This window comes from Mus caroli, unplaced genomic scaffold (assembly GCF_978045245.1).
Source record: "Mus caroli unplaced genomic scaffold, Mus_caroli_1 scaffold_10, whole genome shotgun sequence".
NCBI lineage: Eukaryota > Metazoa > Chordata > Mammalia > Rodentia > Muridae > Mus > Mus caroli.
Genome location: NW_028227265.1, coordinates 75,540,099 through 75,560,257, shown reverse-complemented (window position 1 = coordinate 75,560,257; position 20,159 = coordinate 75,540,099). Strand labels below are relative to the sequence as shown.

General features: G+C 35.2%; 1 protein-coding gene across 3 annotated transcripts in view; it reads right to left on the bottom strand.

Moving 5' to 3' along the window:
• The window catches only part of Wdr17 (WD repeat domain 17), a 95,460-nt gene that overhangs the window by 52,599 nt on the left and 22,702 nt on the right, over window positions 1–20,159 (bottom strand). For all 3 annotated transcript variants that reach the window (XM_021170445.3, XM_029480271.2, XM_029480270.2), the window contains 6 exons: window positions 17,865–17,993; window positions 14,467–14,650; window positions 11,363–11,593; window positions 6,542–6,793; window positions 4,470–4,592; window positions 385–569 (listed from right to left, as the gene is read on the bottom strand). In XM_021170445.3, the coding sequence (XP_021026104.1) occupies window positions 385–569; window positions 4,470–4,592; window positions 6,542–6,793; window positions 11,363–11,593; window positions 14,467–14,650; window positions 17,865–17,987 (1,098 nt within the window). In that variant the 5' untranslated portion in view covers window positions 17,988–17,993. The remainder of the gene's footprint in view (window positions 1–384; window positions 570–4,469; window positions 4,593–6,541; window positions 6,794–11,362; window positions 11,594–14,466; window positions 14,651–17,864; window positions 17,994–20,159) is intronic.

Genomic DNA, 20,159 nt, shown 5'->3' with positions numbered 1-20,159 from the left:
GGAAGAGGAGGAGGAAGGGGCAGAGGAGGAGGAGGAAGAAGAAGAAGCTAGGAGAGGAAGTGGAGGAGGATTAAGAAGAGGAAGAGGAGATGTTTTTGCCAGAAGTTGTGGTAGGAGATGGATGTGATCACAGGCCTAGAACATATAGCTAGCTCCGTGGCTGGATGGGGCTACCTAGTTGGGTTACTTAGATGAGATAGTTGAATATATATATATATATATATATATATATATACACATATACATATATATGTATATATATATATATTCAGTATATTATTACCTAAAATTAATGTTTAGCAATATTAATACATAGCTGTAAGTCAATATCACAAGTTTACACAAAATAAGCATCGTGCATTACAAAATAATGAGAGGACCTACCAGTTCTCTAAGAAAATCCCACTTCTTGGCTCCCATGTCATAAAGTCCAACTCCACCATCCAGGAAACAGCATACAACATGACCAGGGGGAAGAGAAAATGCTTGATTCTGTGTCAAATTTGGGGGTGGAACTGCTTCACTTGTTGAAGATATATAATGATTTTTGTTTGGAGACTGGACAGAAACTAAAATATGAGGGAAAAATAGCAATCACTTTTCTTTAGAATAAAATCACAGGACTTAACATATACTTCAACTTTCTGTTTTGTCTACATTCATAATCTGTATTAATGATCACAATTTCTACTTCTACAGAATCACCAAAAATGTAGAAAAATGAGCATAGAACTCAGTGTTAAAGAAGTATATACTATTATAAATCAATGTGGCTAAAAATTAGGCAGGACTTATAGCATTGAAGTATGCTTTGTCAAATTGTGTATCTGTTGTTCCTCACCTACCTAGGGCATTCTTTGATGGGATTTAATAAAAAAAATTCTGATGGCCAATTATTGGGGCAGGAAGTGGAAGGTGGGACTTTCTGGGAGAGTAATGGGAAGTAATGGGAAGGAGGAGGAAGAAGAGAAGGAGGAAGAGGAGGAGGAAGGAGCAGAGGAGGAGGAGCAAGAAGCTGGGGGAGGAGGTGGAGGAGGAGAAGAGGATTTTGCCAGGAGATGTGGTAGGAGATGGGTGTGATCACAGGCGTAGAACATAGCTAGCCACGTGGCTGGATAGGACTAGGTGATTGGATTAACGTAGATGAGCTAGTTGAGTGTCTGCCCAGCTAAGGCTTAAGGCTTTGATATAGTAAAAGGTCTCTGTGTGGTTATTTGGGGAAAAGCTGGCTAAAGAATAATGTCTACCATTTAATTTCCAGAAGTAATAAATATATATAAAATTTTAATAATAATAATTTTGCCTACACTATAGCCTTTTATGAATATGTAGTTTGCTATTGATTCATAAATTAAAATATGTGATTTTTTTTTAAAAACAATCTTCTTTCAAAATACTGTCATAGGGACCTGAAGAGATGGTTCTGCAGTTAAGAGAGCCTGCTGTACAAACATGAAAACTAGAGTCAGAACTCAAATACCTATGCAACAATCTGGTATGCCACAAACACCTGAGGCTCCATCTTCAATGAATCCAATGCCCTTGTCTGCCTCTACACACAAAGGTGTATGTATATGTGCACATCTACTCCACAAACACATAAAGAGATACAAACAGGCACACAGAGAGAATAAAATAAGCAGTACAAACCTCCATACCCTACCAAACATATATATGATGGTTTTCTGTCAATGCAAATATCTTTATAAATTAATTATCGAGTCGGTGAGAACAACTGCTTCTATTACTTTGTGCCATTGTAAAGTATTTGTATAACCTACTATTAACTACATATTGAGATATGCATAAATACCTCTTGGTATTTTATTTTCAGGTTAAAATATAAGAAAGTCCTTGATGAATTCATTGTAGATATTGCTCATTACTTTGAACCTGAGAGTGACAGGAAATACAAACCAGAATGCATAGTAATAAAATAGGCATCTGGTAGTAATCGATTCAGTTCAATGACATGTAGTCTGGGTAAAAGTTAATATGATCCATAATGTTTCCTGGTATTTTCATTACTAGACATCATAAGTGGTCTTGACAAACTTTATGCATCAATCTGCTTGGAATTCTGATTTATAACGAAATGTCTTTATTTTTAAATTTCACTTCATAATGATTCTTAGTTTACAGTATTATATTTAATGCAAACTAGAAAAATAAGTCAGGAGGTCTATCAACAACAGAGTATCTGAAAGATACTATTCAAAAACGACAATATTAGTTTGTGATTCATTACATTTTTAGTTTTTTTGCTAATATACATGGACCCTTTCAGAAAAAATATGAAAGAACAGAATTATGAGGTCTAAATCTTTCCAAGATATGAAAAGCTGTTACAATAAAATAAAAAAAATAATACAGATAGAAAAAAATTAAAAACAATGTGCATTAGAAACAATGTGCAATGTGCTGGCTTGGCATACATCATCCACCACTGCTAATTTTTCTAAATCATTTTTAAATCCCTGAAATGTTGTGTTTCTACAGAAAGGCTTATATTTATAAAAATACTTGGAGTTCAAATATAGTCACTTTTATTTATCAATACCCCCTGAATTAGAAAACAAAACATCAATTTGAAGAGTGATAGTTAATTTTTTATCCTTGTATGAGGAAACATAGGTTTAAATGCGAAGGAAATGATCATCCTAGATCAACACATGTGTTTATGTATGCCTGCATGTGTATATGTGTATTAGGTGGATGGGTGTGCATGTGCGTGTCAGTGTCTGATTATATGCTAGTGCAAGAGCCTGTGGAGGTTAGAAGGTTTCAGATATCCTGAAGCTGGAGTTACATGTAGTGTGTGCTAATTGACATGGGTACTGAGAACTGCAAAGTCTTTTGGAAGAACAGCAAGCTCTCTCCTAACCATTAAGCCCCAATCATAGATTTTTTTTATTTTATCAAAAGCCCCATGATTGACTATATGATAGTCAGTGGTGATCCCTAGAAACATATACATGCATCCAATGTTGAATGACTTAGCAGATTGTATTTATGTTCATTCTTTTATGTATATCTATAATAATAATTATTAAAAAAGAGGGGTCAATGAATTTGCAGGGGTCAGACATCTGAGGAATAGAAGAAATTAATTCTATTTTAATTGGAGAAAAATATTCCTCAGCCTACAGTTTTTGCAGTCACAATATGGACACACTACCAGCTATGAAATGTGTTCATGACAGATCTAACACAAAGTCAATTTATTCTTCCTTATTTTCAATAAAAAAATCTAACTCAAAATGTTTCCCAAAATTTCATATTTTTATTTAGAATATATGTTAGGGAGAGGGAACTTAATGAGCCAATCTCCAGCAGGAAGACAGGACATCAAGTGAGGGATGGGATTGTCATTCCACAGTCACATCTCTGACCCATAATTATTCCTGTCTGAAAGAATTACAGGGATGGAAATGGAGAGAAGCCTGAGGAAAAGAAGGTCCAGCAACAGGCCCAAAGTGGGATCCAGCTCAAGGGGAGCTGAGGCTATATGGAGCACTCATAAAAAGGGATCTATCATGACTGCCCTCTGGAAGACCCAGCAAGCAGCTGAAAGAATCAGATGCAGACATTTGCACCCAACCAATGGACAGAAGCAGCTGACCCCTGTTGTTGAATTAGGGAAGGCTGAAAGAAGCTGAAGATAACAGTGATCCAGCAGGAGGACCAGCAGTCTCAAACACTGGACCACCAAACAGATAGCATACACCAGCTATTATTAGGCCCCCAACACACATACAGTAGAAGAGTTCTAGGTCTGTGTTCATTCAGAGAGTATGCACCTAACCCTCAAGAGACTGGAGGCCCCAAGGTGTTTAGAGTTCAGGTGGGGTGGGAGGTGGGAGCATCCATGTGGAGATGGGGTGGGCTGGAGAGGAGGTATGGGATGTGGAGCAGATGGAGGGTGGATGAGGTGGGGTGGGGAATGGAATATGGAGTGTGAAAAACAAATTAAAAATTAAAAAATCAATGAAAAATCAGAAAACAATGTGAATAACATAAAGACAGTAGAGATGCCTTGAAATTCTATAAATTCAGTAGCAATCAATAGTCATATAAGGAAACCTGGAGTTAAAAGTCCTATTATTTGAACACTCAGATTATTTGAGCCTTCTTTGCTATAATCTGTGTATGTTCTAAGTTAGACATGCTTAAGACATAAATTGTACCTGTTAGGTCAATTTTATTAATTTCATTACTATTACAAATTCTCATTAATATCATTGTTATATCTTCTTCACAGCAATAATTTAAGATTATATGAATGTTATTCAATGTCATTTTGGTCTAATAGTTTTATATTAGGAATACTAGTTATTCTGTGGTTCCTTCTGTATATATCATTAAGAATATCAATGGCATAAAACATTTAATATATTTATATTGTATTCTCACCTTTTTGCAGAAAACATGATACTGGGAAATATTAAAATTTCTACATTTTTACTTACATTTTTTCTTTGGAGGAGAATTAACTACATGTAAGCAGTGAAATCCTGTTTTCTTTAATTTAAAATTATCAATAGGTGTTGTTCTTGAAACATTCCAAATGCGTAAAACGCCCACTTGAGAATCTAGTCAGATCATCAGAAATGCAAATGTCAACACATTTTTTTCTGACACAAAAAATACCCAGTCATAAAAGTAACAACAGAGACTTCCAGAGGCAGGCAGTGATATAATCTAAATATTAATGATACAATCAAAGAAATGGCTGATATTTTGCTCCAGTTTTAAATTTGGGACATGTTTATTTTTTATTCCATTACACTCTGTCATGGGTTAGAAATTGCCTTCTATGGTGGAGGTCATGATAATAGGATCTCCATTATAACAGGAGGTCATTATAACAAACAATTTCCATTGGCACCATGCATTCTTGGAAGTGGTCAGGTAAAGAAAGTTGTCCACTTCTATAACAGTAAGCTATCTTTGTATACTGAAACATCCACACTGGCTCGCTATCTGCTTCCAGCCAAATAAATCAAACATTCTTGAAAGCCAATTAGAAAATTCTCTCTCCCTCCAAATCCTTCAGTAGGTGCCTTGGAGAAGGGTCAGTCTGTGTTTCAGTCACACATAGCATCACCTTAGCACCTACAATGTTTACTCGAGTTTATAAGAAGTGTAAGGCTACATAACAGTTCTACATCGATGCTCATAATAACAATACTATTCCTAATGGCCTAAAGGGTCAACTGTATAAATAACTACCAATGACATCTGTCAGATCCTATGATAGGATCTTATTTATGACAGAAAGGAGTGATAAACTGATCTATGCTGCAGCACAGCTGAATCTTGAAAATACTGTGTTAAGTGAAAGGAGCAAACACTAGAGACTAATGACTAATGGAATGACTGCTAGAGATGCCCCAAACAGTTAAGCTCAGGGACAGAAAGTACATTACTGGTTTATGTGCATGGGTGGCCTTCAAAGTGTAGAGAGGAATGGTGGTACTTGCTTATTAGTGGGTACAGGGTTTGTTAGGGAAAAATAATATACTCTGGATTGAGATATTGGCTATATAACCTTGAGAATAGACTAGAAACCACTAGACTATGGTTTGAAACAGATAAAGTTTATCTTAGTTAATAAATACATTTATATTTTATCACTCATAAAACTTAATTAAATGTTACTATGATATATAAATGAGGAATCCAGTTCTTTCTTCTTTAAATTTAAAACTGTAAAACAAATTAGTACAGGATTGTACTAAACGTTGCAAGGACAAATAATATTATTTTGTGTTAAGTAAATATTACTTTAATGGAATGGTTGACTTTCTTCTTTCTCTATAGGGCTTTCCCCTCTCATCTCTTCTCCTCTCCTCTCTTTTCTACTCCCCTTCCCTTCCTTCCCCTCCCCTCTCTTGTCACCTCCACTCCCTTTCCCCCTCTCCTTTCCCTCTCTCCCCTCTCTGCATCCCTGTCTCTGCCTCTCTGTTTCTGTCTCTGTCTCTCTATCTCTTCTCTCTGTCTCTGTGTCTGTGTCTGTGTCTCTGTCTCTCTCTCTGTCTCTCTCTCAGAGCTTTAGTAAATGGTAAAAGCTGGTTGTCACTTAATTCCTCATTGCTATTCCTAATATTTTTTGTCTTCTGGAATTTCATCATCTGCCTTGGTAAATTCTCTCAGACAAGAAAAAGTATCCTTTTAACCATGGAGTTTTATACTACTTTCATTTCTAAATTTGACTAAAGATATTTAACTACCATAGCATATATGGTGATGATCTGTCAAAATCTGTCAAAACAGAAGCATGTGTTTATATTATATATAAATATAAAATATAAGTATATAATACATTGTAACGTATTTCAATACACAGAAAATATGGTTTCTTAATTCCACTTTAATCATGTCAATGACACAGGTTGTAAATTAGTCACTCAGTATATAAATAATACTTGTGATATTAATTAAAACATTTCATAAAACTCAACTAACAGGATACAATGTATCTAGCTCATTTAATGGAAATTCCCATATTTGAAGCGTTCAGGAATATGGACACATTTACCTCCAGTTATAAACATGCCTGGAGCACTGGGAACCCAGGCCAAGCACTGCACAGACGCTGCAGCACTGGGAAGATTAAACGTTGTGATGCAGTAAAGGGATTCAGAGTCCAGTAGACGAATTCCAAAATGCAAATTAGCCACCAGAAGATAATCTGTGGACAGTGGGTCCCACTCCAGGGCTGTAACTGGGTCCTCCTCATCTGTTCCTTCAAGAGATTCCGGTCTCAGAACATGTTTCTGATTTTTGCTACCTATTTCATACAAAGAGAATTGTTTCACAGAACATCATAAGATCCTGTTTCCCTCATGTTTTCTACTGTATGTCACCTGATTCTGGGACTCCTGATCTGGCTTTCTTATGTGGATGGCTGACATGTGAATGGGGGAATTAGTTTGTCCTGACTATGTGAGTCAGGGTTATCAGCCTTGCTTTGATATTGTCTAGTGCTTTCAGTATTCCTCATACTTATCACTGAAAATATGGAAGGAAAGGACTGGCTTATCTCATCAGCAAGAACTTTCACTTTCTCATGACAGGCCAGGGACAAGGAAGTAGTAATGAGATAGAGAGTATCAGTAATGAGTAAAGGCATTAACTTTGGAGGTGATGGCCTAGGTCTGATTTTATAACTGACTAGCTTTGCTGTCCTGGACAAGACACAATCACTGGTGTCTAAGCTCCTCTGGTATAGTGTAGGATTCAGTATTTTTCACAGAGATTTCAAAATCACTATATGAGTGGTTCATTAATTATTTCTGTAGGGTGTGTTATAAATAGTATTAACAGTATTTACAATAATTCCTTCTCAGTCGTCATTAGTTGTTATGGTTCATACCAGAGTATTAAAGCAAGAGCTACAAGGATAAATAAGCAAAATTTAATATTCAAAGAAATGATCAGAAATCATCTCTGCTTTTGCAAATTAAGTATATAACTAGCAATGTGGAAAATGGTGTTTTGCTGATGGTTACATGGGAACTTTCCTGAGCCAGTCCCCTTACTCTCAAAAGATAGGAGATGATGCAATTAAGTGGAGATGCAACAAATATAAAAGAAAGTGCGAATTAGTTGGAAGAATTATAAACTTCAAAGGGCATGCTTGTTTAAAAGGACAGTAACAGAGTATGGGAAGACAGTTTAGCGCTTGCCTTAAAAGTATAAGGATCTGAATTCAATCCCCAGAGTCCAAATCATAACTCTGGGCACAGTGGCGTATGGTTATCATCCCAGCATTTGGAGTCCTGGAGCTCACCAGTCAGTCATTCCAGCTCTACGGGCAAGCTCCCTCCAAGGTGACAGACTGTCTTAAAAATTAAGGCAGTGGCCTTTTTCTGAAGAACAATTCCTGAAGCTCTTCTCTGGCTTAGACACAAACACATGTGTATATGCCCTGCATACTAATGTGCATCTGCAAATGCACACACACACACACACACACACACACACACACACACACACACATTCCCCATAGGAACACACACAACAAAACCCAAACCAACCAAACAAAACAATACAACCACTCTTGTTTCAGTTCCATGATTACATGTTCTTTTCAAAATATCAGAACATAAGAGTAGTAACAAGGTAAAGTGAATTTAATATGTTATTATTTCAGCTTGGATTAAGTTTACAAAATCATGTTATTTTTAAAAAATACACTGCTCATCTTAAATAAGTAGTATTTTTTTTATATTTTTTCTTATATAGTCACAGAAACTAGATATGAGATTTTATTCATTTAGTTTTATCTAATTTGTATATTGATATTTTAAAAAAGTTCAGCTTTAGAGAAATGGCTTTGGACAGTAAAGTACTTGTCATGTAGTTATAAGGAACTGAGTTTGGATCCCTATGACCCATGTCAAAGCTGGGAAGGGCAGCTTGGGAGGGATTGCTAAAAAGCTAGACTGACCAATATGTGACCTCAACATTCAGTGAGAGAGCCTGTCTCCAAAATTAAGGTAGGTAATTAAGGAAGATGTCTGATTTTGCCCTTTATTCTTTATTCTCTCTCTCTGTCTCTGTGTCTCACTGTCTCTCTCTCTCTCTCTCTCTCTCTCTCTCTCACACACACACACACATACACACACACAAAGAGAAATTTGTATTTTATTTATCAAAATAAGTACTTCTTAAACATCTATTTGGTGTGATAAATGATATGAACAATAATATAAAATATAAAATTATTAACATAAAATAATATAATATAGAAAAGTTATAAAAAGACTTATTAGCCCAAATATAACTAGCTATTTCTTAAGAAACATAGGTATTGGCTTGTGCCAATTAATTTTGTGGTCTTTCAAAAGTATTGTAATATATATATGTAATATATATATATATATATATATACATATATATACACACATATATATACACACATCTATACATACATATATATAAATTTAAATCACGGAAACAAAGCAGGACAATATGAAATTTGAATGCTGTCAGGTGTATCTAATCTGGTGGCACTGCAGAAAGACATTGCCAATTACAAAATTTGTGCTTGAGAGCCACACAATTGAATTACAAACCAAAGAACAAAAAAAAACCAACAAAACTGACAAAAATGTAAAAATCTCTGATTGCTTTAAGTAAGTTTGTGATTTTGTATTGGGCTCCATCACTGACTTCCCTAGGCTACTTCAGGTAGCCCACAGGCTTGGGTTGGACATGCTTGAATCATGTTGCTTTAAATCTCAATACTCAAAATGATAGTAGATTATATTCATTACTTTTTTTATGTTTTTATTGTAACAGGTAGAAAAAATCATAAAGGTTTGTGGTCAGCTATCAGAAAAACATACCTGATAATATTTTATTGATATTTGCTACTAATGTTATATTTTATTTATAAAATCAGGTTTCATGGGCTATCAGATATGAAGAAAATCTTGTGATAAAAGTTTAGCAGCTTCTATACTAAAAACAGTAGTCAAAAAAAGTTAGGAATATCATACCACTGTTGATACTTTGATTTTGAGGTTAAATGTCTAAAGAGAAGGATACAGAAATCAGTTTACTGTGCCCATAGGAAGAAAATATGAAACCAACAAACAAAAATACAATTACAAAGAAAACAATTCCATTCGATCTAATTCTTTATTAGTGTAAGAGAAAGTGAATGTAAGGTATTTGTTAATTTTTTTTTATTCTTGAAAGAACAGCTATACCTACTCATCCACCCACTCAATAGTTACATACTATCAGAGAGTCGGAGTGGCTGAAAATGAAGTATGCTTTCCAAAATTAACAGCACTTATTTCTGAAAGGAGAGAATTTTAGGTGGCTTTTAATTTTTGAACTATATTTTATTATTGCCTTTATTTTAAAATGAATAATTTTAAAATTTCAATAATTCACAACAGGCCCAGTGAGCCCAGTTAAGTAATTAGGAGTTCAAAGATTTACTGTCATTGTCTTTGTGAGGGGTGATACCTTTGATAAAGAACAGTGGTATGGCAGTATCTCTATCCAAAGGGATAGCATCTTGTATATTATATAAGAAAATAATTTTGCTTCCCAAATTAAAATTCTTGTTCATTTGACTCATTTTCAATAAGTGCAGATATTAAGAGCTGATGTGAAATCCCAGGCCATGAGAAATGATTGGAGGGGGTTAGTTCAAGCACAGTGCTGCACAAATGGCAGGAAGGTAACTATCATATACAGTGTCGCTATCATAAGTAAAGTGCGCGTCATGGGAACCTTAGGACTTAGCCCAATCTGGATAATAGTTTCATAAGTGTGCTTATACTAGCAGTTTGTGAAATTGGACTTTAAGCACTGCTATAATTAGGTATATGGCGAGTCTTCGAACAGCTCCTGCATAAAAGGTTGGTCCATAGACTGTGGTTCTGGTGAGAGGTAGTGGAGCCTTTAAAAATCAGGTTCTGGCTCTCCAATAACAAATGGGCAGTTTCTAAAACATACATATGAGTAAAATCATAATCTGACTATATTGTATTTAGGGATATATATTGTCCATATACACACATATATGCACATAACAATTAATGACAAAAGAGCCCATGAATTTGAAGGAGGGAAATGAAGGTGGTCTGAGAGTGTTTTGGAAGAAGGAAAGGGAAAGGGAAAATTATGACATTACATTGTAATCTCAAAAATAAGAGGAAAATATTTTTAAAAAACAGGTCTTACTAGGAGGTTTTGCTCACTAGGAACATGCCTTTGAATGGAGACTGGAATTAACTTTCCTTCCGCTTCTCTTTCTCACACCCAGCCACATGAAGAATGAGATTTTCCTGACATAAGTTTTATGTAAGGTGTAATATACTCACGTAGGTTCAAAGCAATGAAGATAATTGATCAGAGACTGAAACCTCCAACATTTCGAGTCAAACTGTGAGCCAACTTCTTCTGTTTAAGTTGTTTATTCTCAGACTAATACATAAATGTGAATAAGAGGCCCATTGGACTTGCAAACTTTATATGCCCCAGTACAGGGGATCACCAAGGCCAAAAAGTGGGAGTGGGTGGGTAGGGGAGTTGGGGGGGAGGGTATGGGGGACTTTTGGGATAGCATTGGAAATGTAAATGAGGAAAATACCTAATTAAAAAAAAAGAAATTGCAGGGCGTGTTGGCCCACGCCTTTAATCCCAGCACTCGGGAGGCAGAGGCAGGCAGATTTCTGAGTTCGAGGCCAGCCTGGTCTTCAAAGTGAGTTCCAGGACACCCAGGGCTATTACAGAGAAATGCTGTCTGGAAAAAAATATATATATAAAAAAAATCTTTGAAAAAAAATTTTTTTTGCTAAGAAAATAGATAGGAACAGGACATTTTAATACTCACCAGGCTGAAAAATCGATATGCTTCCATCAATGTGACCAAATGCAACTTTTCCTTTCTTTTGGGTGTGCCACCTAAATGTGCAAATGTCAGACACAAAACTATGGGCTTCTTTGTGCACAGACACTCCACTATCTGGCCCTGAGATGGTCCAAATGAGCAGAGGACCCTTCTGGGAAACGAATGCCACAGCATCATGTGTGTTCCAGCACCAGCCGAGGCAGGCAGGTGTCTCTGGAAAAAATTAAACAAGAACGCAGACAACAGAAGGATAGATGTAAGATTTGTACAACCCTTGTTGGCATTCTACATTCTACATTTCTACATTCTACCCTTGTTGACATTCTACATTCTACATACTACATTCTACATTCTACCATTGTTGTCATTCTACATTCTACATTCACAAAAATTGAAATATAAGAATTATTTAAAAAGAACCAACTTCTTGAAGAGGATTATACTTATAAGATAATTTTAAGAACTATAGGTAATATATGTAAAGAATACCAACTCATTTGATCTACCATTTTTGATGTTTGAAATATGTAAGTTTACTCATTATGCTACGGTGTAGAGCTGGTGATACCTTTAACATTTAGCAATGATGCAAATCTAATACTTATTATCCACTACATAGATTCGTTTACTAGGGGAAAAAAAGAAAATTGAAATGAAACCCACGCAGGTCCAATACAGCATGTGGAAGATCAAAATTTCACTGGACAGCAATTTTTCCTTTGCTGAAACTCAATTTCCAAACAAATGAAGTCTAAGATACCTTAGGAATTAATATTGATTCTAAAAATAACAGTATTTAAAATGTATAAATATAGTATTAAATCTTTAAATTTCAAATTAGGAAGTTGTTGAGAAAGAAACTAGAGGAATTAGCAATAAGAAAAATTTCAAAGTAAAAATTAAATAGAATTTACCCAAACTGTTATCACAGTCATTCAAGTTTTCTACAAAGGCCAGTGAAGAAGTCCTTTTAAATTGTACATTCAGAGACATGGGAAACAATGGTTGATGTACCCAGAAATACATCAGACACAAAGTTTGATAATTAATTCTTGACAAAGCTGGGAATAATTATCTGTACTTCTGAAGTGCATTTAATTGTGTGTGTGTGTGTGTGTGTGTGTGTGTGTGTGTGTGTTTCTTTTGAGGCAGGGTTTCTCTGTGTTGCTATGGCTGCCCTGGAACTCACTCTGCAGACCAGGTTGCCCTCAAAACGCACACTCCACTGCTTCTTGGCTAAAGGTTGTTTTGTTTTGGTTTGGTTTGGTTTGGTTTTTTTTTTTTTTTTTTTTTTTTTTTTTTTTTTTTTTTTTTTCAGGTAGGGTCTCTATGTAGTTTTGGCTGTCCTGAACTCATTATGTAGACCAGGCTGGCCTCAAATTCACAGAGATCCAACTGCCTCTCCATCCCAAGGCTGGGATTAAAGGCATTCACCATCATGCCTAGCCTAAATTTTCATTTCCAAACATAAGCTAGTACAGTGTCTGTGCTGTGACTTTAAGAGAGCAATGCATTGCACATATTCAATTTCTTTATCACATAATGTAAAATTAACTTCAAGTAGAGTTTTTAAGTTATCTAAGGTTACCTACAAAAACCATAAAGTATCAGGTAATTGTAATTTATGTAAATAATACTTATAGGACTTTTGACTAACAGATTATCAGAAATCATGGAGATATACGAAACCTTCTAGTGGAAGCCACAAATAGCTGTTTTTACATCACAATGCTCACTGCCAGAAGTAATGTGGATTTTGTTTTCTCAGTGATATGCTAAAAACCCAAAGACCAATCAACTATATGAATAGTTCATTAAATGGCTTATGTTATAAATATCTTTTTCAAAGGTTGGTGCAAACTTTACTCACTAATAACTGGTTAGACTAAGCAATACCAAACAGATTACATGAATTAATAAAATGTACTTTTTACAGTTGCAAAATACTCTAATTTGGGAATTGCCTTAAAAACACCACTGAGTAATAATATTAGTTCCTTTCACTAATCTTTTAAACTTTTTTAATGATCTAAATTGAAAAGGCATTATACTAAATGTGTTAAATATGTCTGAACATTAACAAGGACATGACTGTCACAGAAAACATAAGGTTGAATGTGTTTGAGTTACCAATATTGCAATTATATGTTAGAATATAGTAAAGACATTTTGAACAAAACTAAGATACTTCAATAGTTGTGTCTCAGTTTTCTATCTCAAAACTATTTATGACTTTAAAAAAACTGAATATGGACATATTTAGAAATATATTACATAATTAAAAACAATCACTGAACTATCATTGGTACTTAAAAATAAAGGGAATTATGATATTTATCATAAATGATTACTTAATTATATATTTATTATATATATATATTTATATATTAATTATATATCATGTATGTTACAGTTAAAATTAAAGAATTCTCAAAGTTGAGTAAAAGAAAGGGTTGTGGCCAATAGTAATGGCATACCTTTAATAGGTGGATCTCTGTGAGTTCAAGGCCAGCCTGGTCTACAAAGCTAGTTCTAGGACATCCAGGGTAACACAGAGAAACATCAAACAAACAAACAAACAAACAAACAAACAAACAGCAAGTAATATTACCAAGTTCCTAGATACCTGTTCCTTGAAATAACTTTCCATCTCTACCAAATCACACACAAAGTCACAAAACATGCTCATCAAAGTATCATGTAGATGGATATTATCTGCATATTATTGTCCATATTTGTTAAAGATTAGAACACATAAATGGAGAGGCAAGGCCTGTTATTTACCTAATTATTCTTTCTAGTTTTGTTTATGTATTTATTCTGGATATTCTCGTAATAGACTTTAATGTTAATCTAATTGTTTATGATTGGCTACATCTTTAGTTAATCATACCTTCTATGGAATTTTGAGAGATTTTGTTTCAGTTCTGTATCTCTGCACTTGTCGTTGCATGAAATGTATCTATTCTACACGTTACTACTAGAAATTTTAAATATTTTTTTAAAACCTAAATTAATTAAACAAATTGTAATTGTTGAAATATAAAAATTTTACGTGATAAAATAAATTTTCGCGACAAATGTACCTTTGATGTTGTCGAGTTTAGCAATGACATTTTGCTCAGCCACGTTCCAAATGATCACTAAGTTATCGGTACTGCTGCTTGCAAACAGGTCAGGGTTATGTGGACACCAGGAAATTGCCGTGATTGTTTTTTTATGTTCCGACATAATTGCATGAAGTTTGAATTCATTATAACGGTGATCCAGCTAAAACAAAGCATGCCCAGCAGTTGAGTTCTTTGTACGTAATATGCTTTCAGTTAGTAATCATTATATAAAGCAGAAGCTACACACAGAAATACTGGTTTACTGAGTAATAAATATGAATTCATGTTATGCCTTGGTTTTCATTCAACCAAATTCAGCAAGCTGAGAGGAGCCATTTGGAAACAAACTGAAGAAACAAAGAGTTCATATTATCCATAGGAAAATAAAAGTTTAAATTTAAACATGTATATTTTATCTTTATTGTATTTTTATCAATGTATTTTATGAAATATAAAACCCTTTTTGAACTTGGGAGGCAAAGGCAGGCAAATCTCCGAATTTGAGGCCAGTCTGGTCTGCAGAGCAAGTTTCAGTACAGACAGGGGTATAGTGAGAATTCCCGTCTTGAAAACAAACAAATAAACACCAATAAAACAAAATATTTTTTATAACATTTGAACAAAAAATTAGTTTAAGTAAGCAAATGGGGTTTTTTGTTTGTTTTCCAGAAAAAAAGACATGAATGGATTTTAAAGTTTATTTTTAAATCAATTTATGTAAAAAAAAAGTTGACTGTTTATAACAACTTTTAACAAGTTTTCAATTAGTTCAGAAACAATTCTCCAAAATATTAAAAGTGTTTACTTTTGTTAACATTCATTTTTTTCTCCCATAATGCATATGGTTATTGTCTCTCACTAAGCTCTTACTTTCTGTCATTTTTCTTGATGCATGGCACGTGTGTGTGTGTGTGTGTGTAATTTATTTACTTTAACCAGGATCATCTGTGTGAGCGCTGGATTAGGATCATCCATTGGAACCTGGTGGGATCATCTGTGTGAGCACTGGATTAGGATCATCCATTGGAACCATTGGGATCCCTGGTGGGATCCACAAGGGAACATACTGACTGCCCCTTTCAATGAATGTATCAGTCAGGTCCCAGAGAAACTCAGGACAAATGGATAACACTTTGGTACTTATTAGCATACCAAAGTGTGGCTAACTGTGGTGTCTATTAGAGCTCTCTCAACAAATACCTATTATAGAGTCCTGGCTTGCCCCCTACCCTAAACCTGCCTGTGCCAGGAGCCTCCCTTCCCTATCCCCAGCTTCTCTTTCCTATATAAGTCTGCCATTTCATCTAGGCGCTCTCTTGGCCTCTAGTCTCTCTCTATGTCTCTCTGTCCCTCTGTCCCTCTGTCCCTCTGTCTCTCTGTCTCTCTGTCTCTCCCTCTCTCCCCCTTTCCCTCTCCCCCCCCTCTCATTCTCTCTCTCACTCTTGCTCTCTCACTCTCTGAAATAGTTCAGCTATTAGTTTTTAAACTATTAACGGTACAACAGACCCATTATATATTCTGGGTGGTTTTATTGTGTTTGAATGGGTAAGTGGGTAGAATGAATACATTAAAGATTCTTTCTTTCACCACATGCTTAAAGTAAAATCCTACTTGACAACATTAGCCTATGGTTCCCTACATGATCAAACCTCTTCTGTCTTGTTGCTGCTCTAGCTTGGCTTAATTCTCTCCCCACTGATTTTCTCATTTATTCAGCACCCCAGTGTATGATTTGAAAAGCCACTCCTCCAAAACACATTTTCAGCCAAAGCTTCTTAAATTCACAATTCCCTCAAAACTTAGCCTGTAACATTCAATCTGTCCTGGTGTATATTTCACAGTTCATGTAACACTCCCTGAATCCAGTTGATTACTTAATCCCCTCTCGGCTCTTGCTCTTTTACAGAGTATAAGGTCTTCAAGGAGGAACAGCCTCATTGGCTCCTGGTTGCATTTCTATCGTCAAGATTCAGAAGACACTCAAGAACAAGCCCTGGTGTTACTGCTCAGCATTTCAATATCTTCTCCTTTCTGCTGTATTAATAAGGCCACAGTGAATATCTTGGCATATCAAATTTTTGAGTAATGACATATACATTTCCTAAGACTTCTTGTCTGTATTTTTTCTCTTTCTATAATTAGAGCTTTTCTTTGGATAATTTTTGATACATCTGACTAGTACAGCACGTGATAATCATTTTAAGTTGTCCTGCTTGCATATTTGTCTATTTTGTGTAGTTAATACATTTTATATTTAAAGCCCATTAACAATATAAACCGTCTGTAGGACAGACTATAAATATATACAATGCATCTAATAACAAATGTGCTGGATATGTTAGGAATTTAGCATAAATATCTATACATATAAGCACTTATGAAGAAATAATGTCATACCCCAGTGATCTTCACTGACTTTACTAGAACAATGTAGAATGCTAAGGTACAAACATACCTTAACATAACAGTATTATGGGGCTGCACTGGTAGGGATTATAGATTGCTATCTTAATACTTTAGCCTAACATATTTTTCTTTTTTTTTTAGATTTATTTATTTATTTATTATATATAAGTACACTGTAGCTGTCTTCAGACACTCCAGAAGAGGGAGTCAGATCTCATTACGGATGGTTGTGAGCCACCATGTGGTTGCTGGGATTTGAACTCCAGACCTTCGGAAGAGATGTCCGGTGCTCTTACCCACTGAGCCATCTCACCAGCCTCCCTAACATATTTTTCTTCACTGTCATTGAACAGCTGTATTACATTCTAATGCCAGGTAGAAAAAAAATCACTAAAATATATAATAGACTATTGCTATATCTTGAATGTGATAGATTGTTCACTTTAGCTACAAGGTCAGTGTGCACTGGCCCAAGGAACTATTCAATAAACAAGCTTTGAAAGGAATTTTTTTAAAAGAAATTTTATTTTTTTTGTACATGCACGTACATGTATATGAGTCTGTGTGCACGCATATGAATGCAGTGCTTATGAAGTCCAGAGAAGCACATCAGATCTCCTTTAGCTGGAATTATATAGCCCATTGTTAGTTTTGTTGTGGGCTCTGGAAAACAAACTTAGGTACTCTGCAAGAGCAGTAAGTGTTCCTAACCAGAGTCACAGTTCTTCACTCTCTAATAATAATTTTAAACACTTCCTATTCATATACCATAGTTTTAAAAGTAGTTTAGATAGAAGTTAAAATTACAAGTTTAATTAAGATCAATGTCATTGTTTCTAACTTATGAAGCTAATGTATATACTCAAAGGGGAAATACAAATATCAACTAAATAAGTTAATGCAAATATTAGTTTAAAAATAACCATATGCACTATAATCACAAATTGAAATAATCTGTGCTATTAGACCTGGTATATGTAGATGGCCAGAGTTGCGCAGTATGCAAACCGATCTCCGTTGGCAGCACATACATCTTTGTTCCACGGTTGACATCCAGCAGCCAGCAGTCCCACTTGCCTGACCTGGGACATGGTTGCCTTAAAATCAAATGTGAAGAAATGTCAAGTGTTTTCATTATTTGATAAACTTTATAATTTTATCTTCCTTAATAGATGCTTTTATGTACTGAAAATATATTTCTGGTAATACTAATCTCAACTTATTTTTTCAGATGTGTGTAGTTTAAAATACTAAATCGGCTAAATGCAGGCGATTTGAGTTAGAAGAGGAGATTATACAAGGATAAATGGCATAAGACATGGACCAGTGAAGGAATCTTTCAGGGCTGATGGGCAATAGGGGGTAAGTAAATATGTATCTATTCTCATGGTTTAGAACCACTGAAGAAGATCATGCATGTGGCCAGGTAGACAGAGCATCCCAGAAAAACAGAAACACCCAGATTTTTCCTGTAATCTGTACCAATTTTCAAATATTGACAATTCAATCAAGGTAGCAAATTCAAATTTGAAAAGCGTTGTGCCAATGTTGGTACAACTGTGGCCTATTTCACTGAGCCTGCTGTTTTTATATTGATCTTTATCCTGGGGACTGTGTGTGCATTTGAAGCATAAATGTCAGATAATAACAGTTGTTGTTAGGGAGAAAAAAAAAACCCTACAAACTGAATTTGAACATCACTAGTAACGTGACAGGAGGATAAATACTTAAGTAAACTATTTGTTTCTTTTTCATTGCTGTGATACAGTAACCCAAGAAAAGCAACTTAAGTAAGGAAGAGGCTATTTTAGTTTACAGCCCCAGGTTACAGTACATTGTAGCTGGGGAGCCACAAAGGCAGGAACTTGAGGGAACCTGTCATATCACACCTATAATGATGGACCGAGAGCAATGAGCATAAACATACTAGTACTGGTTCACTTTGGGTCTCTCTAGTTACAGAGCCCAGGTCCCATCCATAATTAAGATGGGTCTTCCTACATCAATTAACCAAGAAAATCTCTTACAGGCATGCCCCAATGCCCACCTGCCAGTTGATTTTGGAGTCTGTCAAGTGGATAATGTCAACAACCCTCTGCCATTGAGAACTGCAACACAGCAAATGGTACCCAGGACAGAAACCAAGAATGTGAAATGAAAACCAGCTGTATTCCAGGTATGACTATGAACTAGAGTCCAGCATGACCCTTGGGTGGCTGTTTCTCATAGCTACATTTTGATGTGTTAATATTATTTCCTCTGATGCACAAAACTTACTGTTTCAAAATGAACTCCTGTATGTTCACCTTTTCCTCTGGATGACCATGTTTCTTGTGTAACTCACAAAATGAACTCCTATATGTTCACCTTTTCCTCTGGATGACTATGTTTCTTGTGTAACTCACAAAATGAACTCCTGTATGTTCACCTTTTCCTCTGGATGACCATGTTTCTTGTGTAACTCACAAAATGAACTCCTGTATGTTCACCTTTTCCTCTGGATGATCATGTTTCTTGTGTAACTCACAAAATGAACTCCTGTATGTTCACCTTTTCCTCTGGATGACTATGTTTCTTGTGTAACTCACAAAATGAACTCCTGTATGTTCACCTTTTCCTCTGGATGACCATGTTTCTTGTGTAACTCACAAAATGAACTCCTGTATGTTCACCTTTTCCTCTGGATGACTATGTTTCTTGTGTAACTCACAAGGCAGTGCCTTACTTAGCATAGTGAATTTTTTACTATGATTTTATTCTAGGGCTTTTAATTTTTCTATGTAGGACTTCCCTGTAATTCTACATGAATGTTAGGATATTTTTTTATTTCTGCACAAAGCATCATTTAGATTTTGGTAGGGAATATGGTGAATTTAGATCCCACACTGTCATCTTAACCACATGAGATGTGTTTCTATTTATGTCTTTGATTTCTTTAAGCATTGTCTTGTTATCTTACTAGAAAAAGTATTTTGCTTCTCTGGTTAAGCTATGTATCAGATATTTTATAATTTTGAAACTATGATAATAGGAAAAGTTGCCCTGATTTGAACTTGTATCATTTTTCATGCCTCAGCTTCTAGGGTAGGGGCTGGGGGACTGTCAGAGCAAGTTATTACACCTGTTTGTTGGAAGGTTTTAGATTACTGGTCCAACCTACTTACTAATTGTGAGGTTGTTTATACTTTGTGTTTCTTCAGGGTGTGATGCTGGTTGGTTTTGTATTTCTTTGAAATTATCAGTTCATCTAGTTAATTTGTTTG